At 43.1% G+C, this 20,467-nt stretch overlaps 2 protein-coding genes across 2 annotated transcripts; both read right to left on the reverse strand.

Annotated features, from left to right (window-relative positions):
• Positions 1–278: 278 nt before the first annotated feature.
• LOC130490874 (vomeronasal type-2 receptor 26-like) lies at positions 279–8,171 on the reverse strand. Its single transcript, XM_056864677.1, has 6 exons — positions 7,942–8,171; positions 6,843–7,134; positions 3,344–4,228; positions 2,723–2,950; positions 1,577–1,700; positions 279–1,195 (listed from the first exon to the last, which is right to left on the reverse strand). The coding sequence occupies exons 1-6, from the start codon at positions 8,169–8,171 to the stop codon at positions 279–281; spliced, it is 2,676 nt and encodes an 891-aa protein (XP_056720655.1).
• A 4,313-nt stretch (positions 8,172–12,484) lies between these two features.
• LOC130490875 (vomeronasal type-2 receptor 26-like) lies at positions 12,485–18,496 on the reverse strand. The gene is made up of 4 exons (XM_056864678.1): positions 18,191–18,496; positions 17,589–17,811; positions 13,785–13,916; positions 12,485–13,401 (listed from the first exon to the last, which is right to left on the reverse strand). The coding sequence occupies exons 1-4, from the start codon at positions 18,494–18,496 to the stop codon at positions 12,485–12,487; spliced, it is 1,578 nt and encodes a 525-aa protein (XP_056720656.1).
• Between the last annotated feature and the right edge of the window lie 1,971 nt (positions 18,497–20,467).

Genomic DNA, 20,467 nt, shown 5'->3' on the forward strand with positions numbered 1-20,467 from the left:
TTTGGTATGCCAATGAAGGTTAATGAAATGAAAAAAGAAATGATTTCAAATGGATGCACCAAAAGATTGTATTCCTTCCATAGGGCAGCGGTCCAAATAGATGGGGGTAGGCTGAGCTCCTCAGAGCTTGGGAGCTAAGCTAGGTCGGCCATAGTAAAGATATTCTTCATGTCTGTTTCTAAATTATATCCTTTCATCATTAATAACTTTACTGGCTACCTTATATTGTATTTGTTTTTTACAAGAGAATTTGCAACATCATTGGGAAGATTTTACATTTAATTATTAGAGACTAGAATTTGTTTTCTTATCAAATGCTCTCTGTTGTTCATCTCAGGCCTTACTATTAAAATGTAGCATTTGGGCCAAAAGATGCAGCCCAATAACCCAGCACTGGAGGCCAAGATGGAGAAGATCTCCACGACCACCATGTCTTTCCCTTTTGTGCTCAAGTAAGTTGGCAGGAAGGAAAGCCAAACACTGCAGAAGACCAACATGCTGAAAGTGATGAACTTGGCTTCATTAAAACTGTCAGGCAACTTTCTCGCCAGGAAAGCCACAGTAAAGCAGACAATGGCCAGGAAGCCCATATAGCCCAAGACACAATAAAACAGGCTGACCGACCCTTCATTACACTGCATTATAATTTCTGCATTCAGTGAGTGCATGTCCAAATCTGGGAAAGGAGGAGAAACACATAACCAAAGAGCACAAAGGACCATTTGAACAGAGGAGCAGGAAATAACAATAGAATATGCCAGTCTTTTCCCCACCCACTTCCGGAAAAGGTTGCCTGGCTTGGAGGCCATGAAGGCCACCACAACTATTATGGTTTTGGCCAACACAGAAGATACAGCAGTGGTGAAGACAATGCCAAAAATTGTTTGTCGGAGGAGGCAGGTCACTGGGTTAGGCTGTCCGATGAACAGCAAAGAGCAGAGGAAGCAGAGGAAGAGAGAGACAAGAAGGACATATGTGAGGCTCCGGTTGTTGGCTTTGACTATGGGAGTGTCTTTGTACTTGATGAAGATGGCAAGCACCACAGCTGTGGTCAGAGAAAAGAACACAGCCATAAAAACTAAAATTATGCTCAATGTGTCCGCAAAAGAAAGGAAGCTTAGAATCTTGGGAATGCATTCGTCTTGGACCTTGTTTGGGTAGTGACCCTCTTGGCAAATGATGCAATAATCCATGTCTGAAAGAAGAAGATGAAACTATTTAGCAGCTTTCCTCACTCTATAAGAAAAAGCTGTCCTAATCTGAAAACACAGTTGAAAACCGAGGCTCATGAGTTCATCTCCAGGTCCAAAACCGTATTTGGTTGTTCACCACACTTGTGTTATTCATCAAATGGACTTTGCTTTAAAGCTATTAAAATGTCTCCAACGTTTTCATGAACTCACAGAAAAATAAGTACTGAAATGGATAATAAGGAAGCACCACTTTTAACCTCTTTCTTACATCTCCCAAAAGCACAGAGGTTAAAACACCCTCTTGGATACCACTCATGGTTTCTGTCACACAGCATTTCTGGATATATGATTGAATTAATCTCTCTCAACAGGACACCTCTTACCTTCTTGGTTAGACATCTTCCCTTGTGGACAAGGAGCACAATCATAACAGCAGAATTTCTCTCCCTCCTTCATTTCCTTGCTGTAACCAGGGTAGCATTTGTCATTGCACAGAGAGAAGGGAGGCTTCTGTCCTTGAACAATGGAAGAATTTGGACTTAAGAAAATACTGGTGTGCGTATGTGTGTGTTCATATATAAACATGCACTGAAATGCTTTCAGAGAAGCTTACAGCAAGAACAATTTAAAAACACTAATAACAGAAACAATTAAAATATTACTGTGCTGAGTATTGTCTCTGTGTACCATTTGGGAAGTGGAAAGACTTGCATGTTCTTAAAAAAAAATTACAGAGGGAACTTTCCAAACCTCCTCCTAATGATCACACAACAGGGTGCAATAACATGAGGGCCATCTGGCGGCAACATATGTTACACCATTCATCGCCAGGGTTGACGTGTTCCTCCCTCACAGCTCTATTTGCATCCCTCCCAAAGACATGCACTTGGTGGAAGAGGACCACCATCGCCCATTCTAAAAGCATAAGACAGAGCTACAACAGAACAGACCTGCTAAATCAAAGGAGCACTGAAACAGCCTGCTAGGCTGACCTAAGTGGCCTCATGGGTTCATATCATGACAGGCTGGAAATAAATCTGGGGGCTCCCCTCTGAAGAATCAGGATCGGGGCAGGTTGAGACAGAAGCCATACAAGTTAACCTTGCAACCCAATACGATTTGCTTACAGATCTACAGATACAGAGGAGTTACTCCCACTTGGAAGTCGCCTTCCCTCATCCAGGAGCACTTAAGAGAGCTCTTTGGTCAGCACATCAGACAGACATCAGATAGGCTGTCCTGAATGTAGATCTCAAGTCAGGAATGGTAAGAAGTAGAGCATTCAGATGTGTGCAAGGGTACCCTATATTTCTTCATTTATTTACATTTTTTATACTCCAGCTTTCTCACTGCGACTCAGTGTATTATACTGTGTGAGTCGATAACTGTTTATTGAAAGAGATCTCATAAGCACAGTGTAGGTCAATTTTATGGGTCACCAACCACAGAACAAAGAAGGGGTACTATTTCTTTCCCTTAAATCTACTATCAATGCATCACCATTTGAGAGTCAATGCACCTTCCCCTACCTGACTGAGTTCCCTGTGCCACTCGATTCTGTCCTCGTGAATGGTGAGCTCCTTCCCTGGAGGAGTCTGAGCATCCAGCTTTCCAACTTTGACTCGGATGTAAGAATAATTTGGGAAAGTGACCAAGTTGGTAACGTCGAACCCAGCGACTAATTCTCCACGATCATTGAACATAATTTCATCTCCAGCACTGTTGTTGAATGAGATTCTCTGAAGAAATGGGTGGAGCTAGATACAAAGGAACAAAGGATGATATTTTGTTGGAATATTCCTCATGGGATTTTTTAAAAATATAGAAGGATTAAGATACAGAGAATTGAAGCATTTTATGAATGAAATTATTTTGCAGTTGAAGAAAGATGGCGGTGTAGCCGACACTCTTTTAAACACCACTTATAAGAAGAGAGTATAAAGTCCCCAATTCCGGCATCTGCTTAGAGCAATACCACTAACAAACATACTGTAGGAGCAATGAGGCTTAGAAAGCTGTAGTTTTGTTGTATTCATATCTGGCAAGGAACAAAGGGAGATGCCCACTAAAAGGCAAGTGCCTATGTGCCATTGGTGATTTGAACATGTTGCAATGTATTATGGAGGTTTTTAGGAGAGGGGAGAGATTACCTGCCAGGGCTTAACAGTTAGAAAAGCCTGACTGTCCTCTTCCTCCACAGCTGTGTGCTTGGCTCTGTGTAAGAACATGGTATGCAAGGAATGTGCTATAGCATAGACAGCATTATAGATACTGTAGCTGTGGCCAGTCATGCTCATTTCAAAGATGGTAGCTGGAAGACTGTCCAGTTTCTCCTCTCCAGTACATGTTTCCTTAGAATTTGTTGGATTCATAGAATCTGGAACTTCACAGTCAAAGACTTGTTCCCAGAAGTCCTTGACAAAACCATTCTCATTGTTCCAGGAAGGTTTCTGCATCTGAAGAAATCTTTGGAATGCGATGATTGTATTTGAGTGAATTGAGAAGGAAAGAGCACCATGGAATATGCGTATATCAAAAAATAGTTGAAAATTAATTACTGCAAAATCAATCTGGGAAGTTGTAACCCACACTTTCCCTTCAGTGGTTTTCTCCATATGTTCAGCATCTGCTATGGAGATCAATTGTACTGGTGACCAGATATTTGTTGCCAACCACATAAAGGTTGTTGTTCCTCCATGTACAATAATTGCAGTTGCTTTGCTCTCCAGAATAGCTGCTGTATTACTTTCAGCATTCATCATGTCATCTATGGTATCCACATGAATCTTTCTTGGAGCCCTTTTTGTGAACGCTACACAGATGCCATTCCTAGAAACCATTGGCTCTAATCTCTGTAAGAAATGTTCTCCAGCTTCACCGTCATGAATGATAAACCCAACCCATTTCCATTTGAAATGCACAAGTAACTGAACAATTCCCACATACTGGAGGGCTCCATTGGGGACCATGCGATAAAATGAAGGAAACTCGGCTGAATCATTCATGGTTGATTGAAATGAACCATCATATGAAATCTAGAAAAAGAAAAAAAAATAGTGATTAAACTACTTTATTTTTACCAAGGGATGCTTGTTCAACCATGGGTTTCACTCACATCCTAATTGCAAGTAGCAACATTTACAGCTGAACATTTACAACACTGTACAGCTGAGTCCAAACATCTTGAATACAGTTTTAAAAAAATTAAATGTCTGTGCAGGGAGAGTTACATTCTAGCTTCATTGTCTGTCAGCCAGACCAAGGAATGGAAAGACACTTTTCTTTCTGGGTATTCACCTAGCCTTGTGCAGGATACAGCAATGACTCAAGTATATACTGAAGTCCTTCACAGAAGTTTTCCTCGCCAACTCCTACAAAACATGAAACGAACTCCTAAATATCTTGTCTTCTTGTTCTTTCATTTCTGCAAGAGTCAGCATCGTATTCTCAACAATCAATCTGGGGACCAATTGTGGCTCAGTGGAAGAGCCTCTGATTTGCCCGCAGAAGGTCCCAGTCAGATTCAGTCTTCATCATCTCCTTTTATAGCATTTATCACATGGTGTTGTGAAAGACTTCTTTCTGAGACCTTAGAGAACTGCTGCCAGTCTGAGTAGACAATACTGATAATGTTGGACCAATGGTCAATTTCAGAATAACGCACCTTCAAGTTGGATAAAACTTCTTGTCTGCAATTCCCACTCCTTTTTCACTCAGTTCTGCATTTATTCATCCCCTTCAACCAACAGGACATTGATTATTTCATTAATTAATTTCATCCACACCCTCAATCCCTGGTATTAGCCAGGCTTAGGGCAGCTAACAGCACTAAAACATAACAATTTGTTAAATAATAAAACCATACATAATAAAGTGACATTATTAAGACTTCAATAAATAGTCAATTCTAAAATTAATTACATTAAAACAAGTGGTGCCCTATAAGAAGCAGTAGCCAAGAAGTTCAGAACCACAGTCAGCATCCCCCAATAAGACCATGGCGCGATGGGAGAGGGGTAGGGAAGCCAGATCTGATAGAACTGTTGCTGCCCTCAAATTTAGACCTGGTGGAATATCTCTGTTTTGCAGGCCCTGCAGAACTCTTTAAGCTCCCACAGGGCCCTGGTCTCATTGGAAAGAGAATTCCACCAGGCCCGAGCCAGGGCTGAAAAGGTCCTGGCTCCAGCTGAGGACAGCCAGACAGTCTTAGAGCCGGGGACCACCAGTAAGTTACTGTTTTCAGATCGAAGTGCTCTCTGAGGGGCCAGTACAGGTGTTGGAGCACTGGCTGAATATGGGCCCATAGCAGAGTCCCAGTAGGGAAACTTGCTGCGGCGATTTGTACCAGTTGGAGTTTCCACATCTGTTTCAAAGGTAGCCCTCTGTAGAGTGAGTTATAGTAATCTAGTCTAGAACTGACAGTCACATGGATCACCTTGGCTTGGTCAGGATGGGAGAGGTAGGGCACCAGCTGCCAGGCCTAGTGGACATGGAAAAAGGCCGCCCTGGCCATGGCTCTGACCTGAGCCTCCATTGATAAGAAGGCATCAAGGATCACAGCAGGCTCCTGAAGGCTGGCATAGGTGTTAATTGCACGCCATCAAGAGCCAGGAGCCAGTAACCCATCCCAGGACCGCCCCAGCTGAGCCACAGGACCTCTGTCTTCAATGGATTCAGTTTCAGTCAGCTCTGTCTCAACCACCCAGTCATGGCATCCAAAAACCTGGCCAGTGTGTCCGGGGTGGAATCTGCCATCCATCAGCAGATAAAGCTGGGTGTCATTTCCATACTGGTGACAACCTAGCCCGAAATTGCAGACAAGCTGGGCAAGGGGGCATGTGTAGATGTTAAATAACAGTGGGGAGACAATCGCTCCCTGTGGAGCCCCACATACCAAAGGGTGCCACTGCAATACCTCATCCCCAAACACCACCCTCAGTTCCCAACCCTAGAGAAAGGAGCGAAGCCATCGAAGGGATAAGCCCCAAATAACAATGTCAGTGAGGCGACGGTCTAAAAAGGAAACTATGCATCGATAGCGGCCCAGTTACAAGAGCTGGCCAGTCTTTTGTCGAATGCAAAAAGGTAAGAATCCTTGGAATGGATTATTCTCCTAATGGGAAAATAAAGAGGAATCAAAGCAATGTGTACTTTTAAGATTTTATTTAAAATTAAGCAAAACAAAAAATTGCAGGATATGGAACATGGATGTTTAAGTCAGAGCAGCCTCTTTGACAACATGTCAAGCTCACAGTCTCCCTCCAGAATATAATCCATTTCCTGAGCAAGAACAAAAAGTTGCTCTGACTTCAAGCTGGCAAAACAATTTCAATCAAGAAGGTCAGTCCTCACAAAAGGGCATCCTGACCCTTCACTTTACACTGATATCTGCTCCTCCAAAAAGCAGTCATACTTCAACAGGCTGAATCAAGCTGAAAGCTGAAATGAGTCTGTCAAAGGACAATCTGGAAATATGTTGTGTCCTCAGAAGACTTGATATAACAATACAATTGGACATATTTCACCTCGGCTTTTAGTTGTTATCCTTGTCTCTTTTTCTGACCAGGAACTGGTCCCAGAAAGACAAGCAAAGATGGAATTAGGTTGGTGATGGGAAAACCATCTCATACTCCCATGCATTCAGCCTACCTGTGGGATCCTGTAAAGACTTAAGACGTCTGCCATGTATGAGGATGTTTCAGAGTTCAGTCCTCCAATGATTCCTACCACATTTTTCTGAATGCCACAGTTGAAGTTGGGGAAAAACACACCATAATGGAAGAGCAGGTCAAGAATGGTCTGGTAACTCCATCTTCTATCAGAGTAGTTGTCATAGATGTGGAATCCAAGGGTGACATTGGGCAAGATGTTAGGATTCTGATTGATCTCCTCAATTGCAAACACAAAGGCCAGGATGTGCTGGTAAAACTTTGTATTCAGGCTGCAAATAAAAACACTCTCTTTTCACTGCATAATACAACACTGCTTGCAGTCCAACAATGCACAGCCTCTTTCTTTCATAATATTTCCCCTAGTTGCTTTGCCCTCTCTTTAATGCAAGTACAATGTTGCAAATAATGAAGTGTACCCCTAATGTCTCATATAGCACAATTTGTAATGAAATACATGTCATCCAGATATTTCACTTCCCCATCACATTAACCTTTCCCACAACTATTATTTCCTCCTTCTCTTGTTTTCTTGCCAGCCCTTTGCTAACGGCGAACTTAACAACAGTAGCTCATGACAGGTAGGTTTCCCGTTAAACTGGGATGGCTCAGTAGATACATATTAGAACATTGAGAGAGCAAAAGGTTTACGATGCATTAACCTTTTTTCAGTTATGGGTGGGACACAGTCCATAGGGTTGCCATCTCTGAGTTGGGAAGTACGTGGAGATTTGGGGGGTGGAGACTGAGGGGAATGGGATTTGGGGAGGGGAGGGAATTCAGTGGGTTATAATATAATAGAAATCACCTTCCAAAGTGGCCATTTTCTCCAGGTGAACTGATCTCTGCCACCTGGAGAACAGTTGCAATAGTGGGAGATCTCCAGCCACCACCTGGAAGTTATCAACTCTAACCCTACTGGTTTTTCAACAGTTCATTTCTGTAACTACAATTCTGAGTATCCATTCATTTGGCATACTCTTTCAATTTTACCCTTCCACAAAGCAGATCAAAGCAGTTTGTATCATACAAATATAAGCAGTCCTCAAAATAAAATCAGTCATCATTCATTGTTATACAAGATCATTTCCTTACACTGGAAAGTGAAAAAAGTCCTCAGATGGGTGCTCGTGAAGGAAACTTGGTAGGACATGTAACCAATAAGATTTACAATTTCACCAATAAGGATTTCACCTGGCTGGTACCACTCATGTGGAATCTGAAGGGGATTATCCCCAGCGCACTTCAGACTACGCACTTTGCCTGCCATGTGAAGAAGCAGCATAAGCAGCAATACAGACTTCACCATCCTGATAGGAAGGCAGCTCTCTGCAAATAGACTCTTCCAGGTCACTCTACAGCATCATTACTGGTATCCAAGCGGGTAGATCTCTTGGGTTTGCTGAAAGTGTGTGGATGTGTCTTATGGTGTAATGTTATAAAACCATGATGTGAGTGCTAGCCAAGGGACATTAAACATACACAAACCACTTGCCTCTGTTTCTTTTGACATTGTTTTCATATACCTTCTGGGCACTGGTGGCACTGGATTAAAAAATTACAGTTATTTTGGTAATTACAGGGAAGACAATCATTTCTGCAGAACTTTTGAGAACCTTCCAGCATAATTCTCAGCAGAACTTTTGAGGTAAACATGTTTGCCACCATGTCACTCTGGGAAAACACAGTGCCCCTCCCCCAGAAATCCCTAGGCTAGAATCCAACAGTAGCAGATATGCTTGGAATACAGAAGGCAATGTTACAATTGTAAAATTCCTCTCTCAGGAAAAAAGCAGCAACTGCCAAAAATAAAAGTAATGATGATAAGATCATCTACCATCCAATGCCTGAATGCTCATATTTTTAAAAAGGAATGGGAGATTGATTGGGTATCCACATATTAATTTTATTCATTTTGGCAACCATCAATCTATACTTGACTCATCGATCCATGGTCATATTTTCTGTCATTTTTAAAAAATGACATAGATGGGATCATGGAGTCAGGATACCATACATGGTCATTTCCCTCATTCCCTCAGGGTCATTTCCCTCATTGATAGTGCTACCAGGAGGTGCTGTATCCACATAAGGGGACCCACGTGGTATCAGTATGGTTCTCCATGGGGAAAATTGCATTTCTGGGGAATGTGACTTCCAATACCTCTGTAAAAGGTGTGAACGTGCTGCAAAGGAGTTTCAAAGGACTGTAGTGTCATCTTTTGTGGTTTAATTGATCCCTAGTATTAGACAGCATGGGTGGAAAGGTGTGAGAGTTTAGTTTCCCTGAACCCACATGCTTGCCACCATTGTTATGTGAGGAGAACGTTTCCCTTGGCTGCTCTCAGATATAATTAAGAGGCTTAAGGGCTGTAGTTGATATTATAATAATGAAGATAATCGAAGATTATTATGTACAGAGAGGTAGATAGATTGACAGCTTTACTTCAAGAGAGGCACAAAGCTCCATTGGTTGGAACAGTTCAGATCTTTAATGGTTACAGCTTGATGTACAACGCTACGATGGTTACAAGATACAGCACAGCACCTAGTTACAACACAGACTCTTCAATCTATTCAGTATAGGTTATGCTCAGTGTGGACTTGGTTTACCCTAGCACAGGAAGGAAGACCCTACAGATCTCAATTCCCTGGAGAACAGCAAACAATGGAGGTTTATCCACAACCTCTCCCCTTGTTCCTCCCTCCTCAGATTTTCCCACGCCTTGTGGAAAACAAATATTTCCCCAAAACACTGAATTGGGAATCTTCCTATTTCAGGAGCCACCTCCCACTTTGTGACTGATACAAGACTTTTTCTCTCTACCCCATCACCTATTGTCTGATCATTTGTGGGATGAATATGTATCAATAAGGAATCAAGCACAATCAGGATTCATAAAGGGTAGATCAAGTATTGATAATTGTTACGTCTTTGGCTTTCTTAACATATTTAAGGCCATAGTGGTGTTCTACATGACTTCAACACATGGCCTTTATTGATTTCAAGGCCTCACTTGACAAGTTATCATATGAAAAACTGGGAGGAAGAAGGTAACAGGACAGAGGCAATGGGGAAAAGCCCTGGAGGTGGGGCTCAGGTGCACAGAGGCAGATAGTTTACCAGGTAGATAAATATATTATAAGCCATACTAAAGAGAAGTAAAATGGTAGCTATAACATACAGGAAAGTGGAACAAGTTAAATTATCAATACAATAGCAGTTTGCTCTTGAAGAGTGTCTCAATCATTCACTTGGATACTCCTAGTGTCCAATAGTATTTATTTTAAATGGATGCACAAAATATTGTATTCCTTCCATATGGCAGCAGCCCAGATAGCCTGGGTTAGCCTGAGCCTCTCAAAGCTCGGCAGCCAAGCTGGGCTGGCCATAGTAAAGACATTCTTAATGTCTTTAGCTCTCGAGTGCCCTGCAGAGCTTGTGAATATTGTTTCGCATCTCAGGGCTGGTGGAGTTCTCTGATAATTAATAACTTCACTGGCTTCCTTATGTTGCATTTGTTTTCACAAGAGGGTATGCTGGATCACTGGGACGATTTTACATTTAATTATTACAGACTAGAATTTGTTTTCTTATCAAATACTCCCTGTTGTTCATCTCAGGCCTTACTAGATAGATTGACAGCTTTACTTCAAGAGAGGCACAAAGCTACGTTGGTTAGGAACAGTTCAGATCTTGAATGGTTACAGCTTGATGTACAACGCTACGATGGTTACAAGATACAGCACAGCACCTAGTTACAACACAGACTCTTCAATCTATTCAGTATAGGTTATATTCAGTGTGGACTTGGTTTACCCTAGCACAGGAAGGAAGACCCTACGGATCTCAGTTCCCTGGAGAACAGCAAAGAATGGAGAATCCACAACCTCTCCTCTTGTTCCTCCCTCCTCAGATTTGCCCACACCTTGTGGAAAACAAATATTTCCCCAAAACACTGAATTGGGAGTCTTCCTATTTCAGGAGCCACCTCCCACTTTGTGACTGATACAAGACTTTTTCTCTCTACCCCATCACCTATTGTCTGATCATTTGTGGGATGAATATGTATCAATAATGAATCAAGCACAATCAGGATTCATAAAGGGTAGATCAAGTATTGATAATTGTTACGTCTTTGGCTTTCTTAACATATTTAAGGCCATAGTGGTGTTCTACATGACTTCAACACATGGCCTTTATTGATTTCAAGGCCTCACTTGACAAGTTATCATATGAAAAACTGGGGACTGCTCTCCATAAGGCTCTTAGTCGGATGATTGGTGAATATAAAATTGAATAAACACATCCATATATATATATATCTGGGGTTATTTGTGACAATAAATTATGTTGGAAATTGCATATGCAATCTATCCTAATCAAGGCCAAATGGGAGATTGGAGCAATCATAAAATTCATTAAAAAAAATAAGATTTATGAAGCAGGGATGAAAGCAGCAAAGGGGCATCAGGGTGGAGCCAATCCACCATGAAGAACTGCAAAGTGATTTGAAGGCAGAGGACACCGCCATGGCCCTGGGACAGTTGGAGAGTCTCCATCTGACATCTGACATCTGTCACCCTAACCCCACAGGGACCCCAGGGCCAACAAGGGAGAGCAAGGGAGAAGCTGAAAAAGCCTGGGAGGGGCACATCCTGCCAGAAAGGGCGACAGGGGAACAAACACTGAGGACTCCATTCTCACCTCTCTCTGCCTGGCCACAACGAGCACACACTGACCCCACCCCCACCCGCAGTCAAACCAGCAAGGACACCGGTTGCCTAGCTGGGGAGGAAACCAGAGGAATGCCATCATTCTCCTGGGTGGAATGGCAAAGAGGGAAAGGTGGAGAGACAACACAGGAAAGTAACTCACAAGGAGCATTGGGGTGAGCGGCAGAGCCAGGTCCCGCCCCAGAGGTAACTGGAAAGGAAAGGCAATGGGAAAGGGGGAACACCTGGGAGAAAGAGTGGGGACGGAAGAGGAACGAGGGTGGAGATTAGGGAAATGGGATAAATAGAGCAGGGAAGGGCCAGCCAAGGAGGAGAATGGACAGAGAGCTTGTAGCCCAGAGAGATTGCCAGGCAGATGTCCAGAGCAGAAGAGACAACAGAAGATGTATCCAGTGTTGCTGCCCAGTCTGAGGCTAACCCTGCAGAGGGAGGAAGAAGGTAACAGGACAGAGGCAATGGGGAAAAGCCCTGGAGGTGGGGCTCAGGCGCACAGAGGCAGGTAGTTTACCAGTAGATAAATATATTGTACATCATACAAAAGAGAAGTAGAATGGTAGCTATAACAGACAGGAAAGTGGGACAGCTTAAATTATCAATACAATAGCAGTTTGCTCTTGAAGAGTGTCTCAATCATTCACTTGGATAGTATTTATTTTAAATGGATGCACAAAATATTGTATTCCTTCCATATGGCAGCAGCCCAGATAGCCTGGGTTAGCCTGAGTCTCTCAAAGCTCGGCAGCTAAGCTGGGCTGGCCATAGTAAAGACATTCTTCATGTCAGTCTCTGAAGTATGGCCTTTCATCATTAATAACTTCACTGGCTTCCTTATGTTGCATTTGTTTACACAAGAGGGTATGCTGGATCACTGGGACGATTTTACATTTAATTATTAGAGACTAGAATTTGTTTTCTTATCAAGTGCTCTCTGTTGTTCATCTCAGGCCTTACTATTAAAATGTAGCATTTGGGCAAAAAGATACAGCCTAATAACCCAGCATTGGAGGTCAAGATGGAGAAGATCTCCACGACCACCATGTCTTTCCCTTTTGTGCTCAAGTAAGTTGGCAGGAAGGAAAGCCAAACACTGCAGAAGACCAACATGCTGAAAGTGATGAACTTGGCTTCATTAAAACTGTCAGGCCACTTTCTGGCCAGGAAAGCCACAGTGAAGCAGACAATGGCCAGGAAACCCATATAGCCCAAGACACAATAAAACAGGCGGACCGACCCTTCATTACACTGCATTATAATTTCTGCATTCTGTGAGTGCATGTCCAAATCTGGGAAAGGAGGAGAAACACATAACCAAAGAGCACAAAGGATGATTTGAATCGAGGAGCAGAAAATGACAATCAAATGTGCCAACCTTTTCCCCACCCACTTCCGAAAAAGGTTGCCTGGCTTGGAGGCCATGAAGGCCACCACAACTACTATGGTTTTTGCCAACATGGAAGATACAGCAACAGAGAATATGATGCTGAAAGTTGTTTGTCGGAGGAGGCAGGTCACCGTGTTTGGCTGTCCGATGAAGAGCAAAGAGCAGAGGAAGCAGAGGAAGAGAGAGACAAGAAGGACATATGTGAGGCTCCGGTTGTTGGCTTTGACTATGGGAGTGTCTTTGTACTTGATGAAGATGGCAAGCACCACAGCTGTGGTCAGAGAAAAGAACACAGCCATAAAGGCTAAAAAAACACTCAAAGGATCTGCAAAGGAAAGGAAGGTGCGAATCTTGGGGATGCATTGATCTTGGACCATGTTTGGATATTGACCCTCTTGGCAAGTGATGCAACAATCCATATCTGAAAGAAGATGAAACTATTTATCAGTTTTCCTCACACAATAAAAATAAGCTTTCCTAATCTGAAAATACAGTTGAAAACCAAGGCTCATGAGTTGCTTCATCTCCACTTCCAAAACCAGATTTTGGTTGTTCACCACAGTAGTGTTAGTCATCAAATGGACTTTGCTTTAAAGCTATTAAAATGTCTCCAAAGTTTTAATGAACTCACTGAAAAATAAGTACTGGAACAGATAATAAGGAAGCACCACTTTTAACCTCTTTTTCACATCTCCCAAAAGCACAGAGATTAAAATACCCCCCTGGTTACCACTCATGGTTTCTGTCACACAGCATTTCTGGATATATGATTGAATTAATCTCTCTCAACAGGACATCTCTTACCTTCTTGGTTCGACATCTTCCCTTGTGGACATGGAGCACAGTCATAACAGCAGAATTTCTCTCCCTCCTTCATTTCCCTGCTGTAGCCGGGGTAGCACTTGTCATTGCACAGAGAGAAGGGAGGCTTCTGTCCTTGAACAACAGAAGAATTTAGACTTAAGAAGATACTGGTATGTGCATATGTGTGTTCATACCTAAACATGCACCTCGGAAAGAAAAAATAAAAAACACTACATAATAATAGAAATAATTAAAATATTACTGTGCTGAGTATTGGTCTCTGTGTACCGTTTAGGAAGTGGAAAGACTTGCATGTTCTTCAAAAAGCAATTGCAGAGGTCACTTTCCAAATGTCCTCCTAATGATCATACAACAGGGTACTTGCTACAACATGAGGGCCATCTGGCTGCAACATCTGTCACTTCATTCATCTCCAGGGTTGGCGTGTTCCTCCCTTACAACTCTGTTAGAGCTCTCTCAGCCCCAACTCCCTCACAAGGTGTCTGTTGTGGGAAGGGGAAAAGAAGGATGATTGTAAGCCGATTTGAGTCTCCCTGACGTGGTAGAGAAAGTCGGCATATAAAAACCAACTCCTCTTCTTCTTCTACCACAGAACAGACCTGCTAAATGAAAGAATCACCAAAACAGCCTGCTAGGCTGATCTAAGCGGCACATGACTTCATATCATGACAGGCTATCCTGTATGTAGATCTCAAGTCAGGAATGGTAAGAAGTAGAGAATTCAGATGTGTGCAAGGGTACCCTATGTTAATCAATCAGTCAATCTATATTAAAAAAAAACAGTCATAGACCAGCACAGCACAATTTACCATTAAAACCCTTAGTGTTACACTCTACCCACAGGTTAATACAAATAGTAAAAAAGTTGTTTGGACTCTTTGCAAACTATATAAACTATATAAACTACCCATTAAAATTATTGAAACACCTGTGTTCTCAACAGTGTCTGGCGGATTCTACAGGCTGCTGCACAAAACTTAGCCATTCCTACTGTAACCTGTGGATTTTCGTCTATAATGGGGTGGGGGGGAATCGGTAAAATTCGGATTCGTCAAAATTTGGCCTGTTTTTATTCAGGAAATGCCGAAGTCCGAACTCCCCCGCTTTGGGTCTGTGCAATTCGACATGAGATCCGGAGTTCGTGGAACAATTCGGCTGAATAAAGCCATTAAAAACACAATCGCGCCTTTCCACGGCTCGGGGGGGGGGCATTTTGGGGGGTAGAGGTCTCAAACTTTCAGCGTAGCTTGAGGGGACCCTTCTTGCAAGAACCCCCAAGTTTTGTTAAGATTGGGTCAGGGGGGGCTGAGATATGGGCCCCGAAAGGGGTCCCCTCCTTAATGTGCATCTCTGACAATGGGGGTTTGCAATTAGCAGAGCTTGCCGCCTACTCCCAAAGCTCCCAGCCCCGACAAACAGCTGAGTTGGGGGGGAGCAAGGGCGGGGCAGGTGCGAAGAAGTTTGCAAACCATGCAAAGCAACACGTTTGCAACCATGCAAACCATGCAAACCATGCAAAGCAACATGTTTACAACCATGCAAAGCAACACGTGACGCCTGGGAGTTTCAAACCATGGAAAGGGACAGAGGCAGCTAGCTATGCATAAGGAGCAGGAGGGGGTGGAATTTCCCCTTTTGTATCGGACTCAGGACCAGGAAAATGCATTCTTTAAGTCACAATTTGAAAACCAGTTTTGAGCAAGCATCAAAATAGACCTAACCGATCTTATGAATGAGGGAAAACCTGAGGGCACACAATTGAAGCCCCCCCTCAAAACAGGGAGAGAGAGACTCGAGGGGGCACACACACACCCAGGCAGAATGGGCAAAAGCCCCCTTTGGCTTCCCCCACACCCACAGAAACTGCTCCCTCCCCACACACACAGACTCTGCTTTCCCCACACACACACACACAGGAGAAAAATTATAGAGATAAGCCCCAAAATGGGTCTTACTGTGGATGTCTTCTGTTCCATCTTCTTCGCACCTGCCCTGCCCTTGCTCCCTGCGGCTCAGCTGTTTGTCAGGGCTGGGAGCTTTGGGCGTGGGAGGCAAGCTCTGCTAATTGCAAACCCCCATTGTCAGAGATGCACATTAAGGGTGGGGGACCCCTTCCCGGCCCCATATTTCCCCCCCCGATCCAATCTTTACAAAACTTGGGGGTTCTTGCAAGAAGGGTCCTCTGAAGCTATGCTGAATGTTTGGGGGCTCTACCCCCAAAAATGCGCCCCCTGCAGCCACGGAATGGTGCGAATGTGTGCTGTAAATGGAATAAAAATGCATATTAAGGGGGGGGACTCCTTCCCTGCCCCATATTTCGACCCCCCCCCATCCAATCTTTACAAAACTTGGCAGTTCTTGCAAGAAGGGTCCTCTGAAGCAATGCTGAAAGTTTGGGGGCTCTACTCTCAAAAATGCGCCCCCTGCAGCCACGGAATGGTTCGAATGTGCACATGCACCCCCCGCAAGGGGGATCTCTCTCACACACAGATACTTTCTCTTTCTCTCCCCGGGCCGCGGAGCAGCTGGGCTCATGCACTCAATCGCGACTGATTGGCCAGAAGAAGACCCAGCTTGGCCACCGATTGGCCGCGGGAGAATGCTGCTTACTAACTGACAGTTATGCTTCTGCGCTGAACCCCGAATTTGCCGAATTTATTCACCAAACACCCCGAATTCACTGAATTCGGCTCTCCGTTTTCCTGCCTTTTTTGAGTTTGGTTCCATCCGAACTAAAAACCGCCGAATCAGGGGAAATTCGGCTGTTTTTTTGGTTCAGGATGAACCGAATTGACAGCCCTAGTCTATAAGCAACATTTTAGTTTGCTCCTGACCTGAATGGCTGGAATGCTGACTAAGCCAGGGGAGATAAACTTAGAACTAACCTCTTGGTATAATGGACAGCGTAGTAGGACATGCTCTGTTGTTTCAATTTCCTTTAAAGCACAGGGACATATCCTATTCTCCAGGGGAACCTTTCTGTATCTCCCATCCACAACCACCGAGGGAAGAGCTTGGCATCTGGCAAGGGTGAATGCTTTCCTATATCTAAAGATCTCTAATTGGGAAAGGTAGGCAGCAGGAGAGGCTACATATCTGGACTGTTCTGCTGACAGGAAAGCTGGTGCCTGCTATAGATCTTTTTGGCGCTCCATATCCAATGTCCTTTGTTTTATAGTTTGCCTCACCTGATCATATCCCATTTCCAGGGCCGATTGAGGGGAGAAGCCCATTTTGGCCAACTTGTCTCTGACTGCCATCAGCCATGTAGTCTGATAATTATCTAGAAGAACCAAGGGGATTAGGACTTTTGGTTTTAAGTTTTACTTAAGCCAGAGATAGATCGAAGCAAGACATGCCCTAGCCTCTACTTAGATCTTGCAAGTCTCCAGGCACAAAATAGCATTGGACACAAGGCAAAGGAAGTTGGAGAGCTGCTCTCAAAAACTTTATTTGCACCCATTCCAATGGGGCAAAATGAGAAGAAGGAGGACCTATCATGGTCACATATAGAAGTTCAGCCACTTGATACCTTATGTTTATTTACTATATTTCTTTATTGATTTACATTTGTTAATAGTCCAGCTTTCTCACTGTGACTCAAAGCGGATTATACTGTGGGAGTAGATAACAGTTTATTGAAAGAGAGATCTCATAAGCACAGTGTAGGTCAATTTCATGGGTCACCAACCCTCAGAACAAAGAAGGGGTTTTAATCCTTTCCCTTAAATCTACTATCAATGCATCAACATTTGAGAGTCAATGCACTTTCCCCCACCTGACTGAGTTCCCTGTGCCACTCGATTATGTCCTCATGAATGGTGAGCTCTTTCCCTGGAGGAGTCTGAGCATCCAGCTTTCCAACTTTGACTCGGACATAAGAATAATTTGGGAAAGTGATCAAGTTGGTAACGTCGAGCCCAGCAACTAATTCTCCATGATCATTGAACATAATTTCATCTCCAGCACTGTTGTTGAATGAGATTCGCTGAAGAAATGGGTGGAGCTAGATACAAAGGAACAAAGGATGATATTTTGTTGGAATATTCCTCAGGAATTTTTTAAAAATCTAGAAGGATTAAGATACAGAGAATTGAAGCATTTTATGAATAAAGTGACTTTGCAGTTGAAGAAAGATGGAAGTGTAGCTGATACTCTTTTAAACACCACTTATAAGAAGAGAGTATAAAGTCCCCAGTTCCTACATCTGCTTAGAGCAATACCAGTAAAAAACCCATAAGAGCAATGAGGCTTAGAAAGATGTTTTATTGTATTCATATCTTGCAAGGAACAAAAGGAAATGCCCACTAAAAGGCAAGTGCCTACATGCAATTGGTGATTTGAACATGTTGCAATGTATTATAGAGGTTTTTAGGAGAGATTACCTGCCAGGGCTTAACAGTTAGAAAAGCATGTCTGTCCTCTTCCTCCACGGCTGTGTGCTTGGCTCCATCTGAGAACATGTTATGCAAGGAATGTGCTATAGCATAGACGGCATTATAGATACTGTAGCTGTGGCCAGTCATGCTCATTTCAAAGATGGTAGCTGGAAGACTCTCCAGTTTCTCCTCTCCATTACATGTTTCCTTAAAATTTGTTGGATTCATAGAATCTGGAACTTCACAGTCAAATACTTGTTCCCAGAAGTCCTTGATAAATCCATTCTCATTGTTCCAGGAAGGTTTCTGCATCTGAAGAAATCTTTGGAATGTGATGATTGTATTCGAGTGAATTGAGAAGGAAAGAGCACCATGGAATATGCGTATATCAAATAATAGCTGAAAATTAATTACTGCAAAATCAATCTGGGAAGTTGTAACCCACACTTTCCCTTCAGTTGTTCTCTCCATATGTTCAGCATCTGTTATGGAGATCAATTGTACCGTTGACCAGAGATTTGTTGCCAACCACATAAAGGTTGTTGTTCCTCCATGTACAACAATAACAGTTGCTTTACTCTCCAGAATAGCTGCTGTATTACTCTCAGCATTCATCATGTCATCTATGCTATTCAGATGAAGCTTTCTGGGGGCCCTTTTTGTGAAGGCTATGCAGATGCCATTCCTAGAAAGCATTGGCTCTAATCTCTGTAAGAAATGTTCTCCAACTTCAACATCATGAATGATGAACCCAACCCATTTCCATCTGAAATGCACAAGTAGCTGAACAATTCCCACATACTGGAGGGCTTCATTGGGAACCATGCGATAAAATGAAGGGAACTGGGCTGAATCATTCACTGTTGATTGAAATGAACCATCATATGAAATCTAGAAAAAGAAAAAAATTAGTGATGAACCTACTTTATTTTTACCAAGGAATGCTTGTTCCAGGACCCCAGGACCGCCAAAGCTTAGTCACAGGACCTCCGTCTTTAATGGATTCAGTTTCAGTTGGCTCTGTCTCAACTACCCAGTCATGGCATCCAAAAACCTGTGTCCGGGGTGGAATCTGGATGGCAACCCATCAGCAGATAAAGCTGGGTGTCATCAGATTACTGGTGACAAGCAAGCCCAAACCTCCAGACAAGCTGGGTGAGGTGGTGCATGTATATGTTAAGTAACATTGGAGAGAGAATCGCTCCCTGTGGAACCCCACACACCAAAGGGTGCTGCTGCAATACCTCATCCCCAAACACCACCCTCCATCCCCAACCCTGGAGAAAAGAGCGAAGCCATCAAAGGGCTAAGCCCCGGATAACAATGTTGGTGATGTGATGGTCTAAAAAGGAAAGTATACATCGATATACCTGAATGATATGGCAACCAATTTCTCAGAGTTTTGCCACACCCCAAAGCTTGCAAGTCATCCCACCCCAATTCTACTCTGTGCTGACGATGCAGTTCTCCTGTCCCACACAAGAATTGGTTTGAAAAGGTCTCTGCAAACTTTTTCTGAGTACTGCTGTAGGGAAGGTCTTAAAATAAACCATCATAAATCTAAGATTATGATCTTCACTAAGAGGAGAAAAATGCCTCTTTTTCGCTGGGTATTAGATGGCTTTGAGGTTGACCAAGTCAAGGAGTTTGTTTACCTTGGCATTCTGTTTTCCCATAACCTAAATTGGAATGCCCATCAAAAAGCAGTGTCCACCAAAATTAAACCTGGGGTTGGTGCTATTGTCAACTTTTTTCACACCAAAGGTGGCAAATATATTCCAGGGGCTATTCAGGTTTTTAACCTGAAAATTACCCCAATTATCCTCTTTGGTGTTGCCATCTGGATAACAGTCATCAATGAATCTATAGATCATCCACTGCTTCAGTTCTTACGAAAACTCCTAAATGCCCCTCGATGTGTTGCTGGCCTTACTCTTTGTTCCGAGTTTGGCCAAATGTCACTTGAAGCTAGGGCGTGGTTGGCCGCCTTTAAACTACACCTTAAACTGTGTTTTAGCACTGAAGGGTTCCTAGCTTTTCTGAAGCATGACCCTTTTAAATCCTCATGGAAAAAAATCTTAGATGAAAAACTGTTGTTGTTGGGCTTCTCGCAGGATATGTTATTAGATCTTGGGAAAACTGGAGCTTTTACCAAAATTAAAAAGTGCATTAAAGAGCTCAATTATAACAGCACTACTTTTCGTGCTCGTCGCATCTGTTCATCCCAGTTCTTCGGAATACCCCCTCCACGTGGTCTGCCTGCCTATACATATTATCTGACAA

This window comes from Euleptes europaea, chromosome 18 (assembly GCF_029931775.1).
Source record: "Euleptes europaea isolate rEulEur1 chromosome 18, rEulEur1.hap1, whole genome shotgun sequence".
NCBI lineage: Eukaryota > Metazoa > Chordata > Lepidosauria > Squamata > Sphaerodactylidae > Euleptes > Euleptes europaea.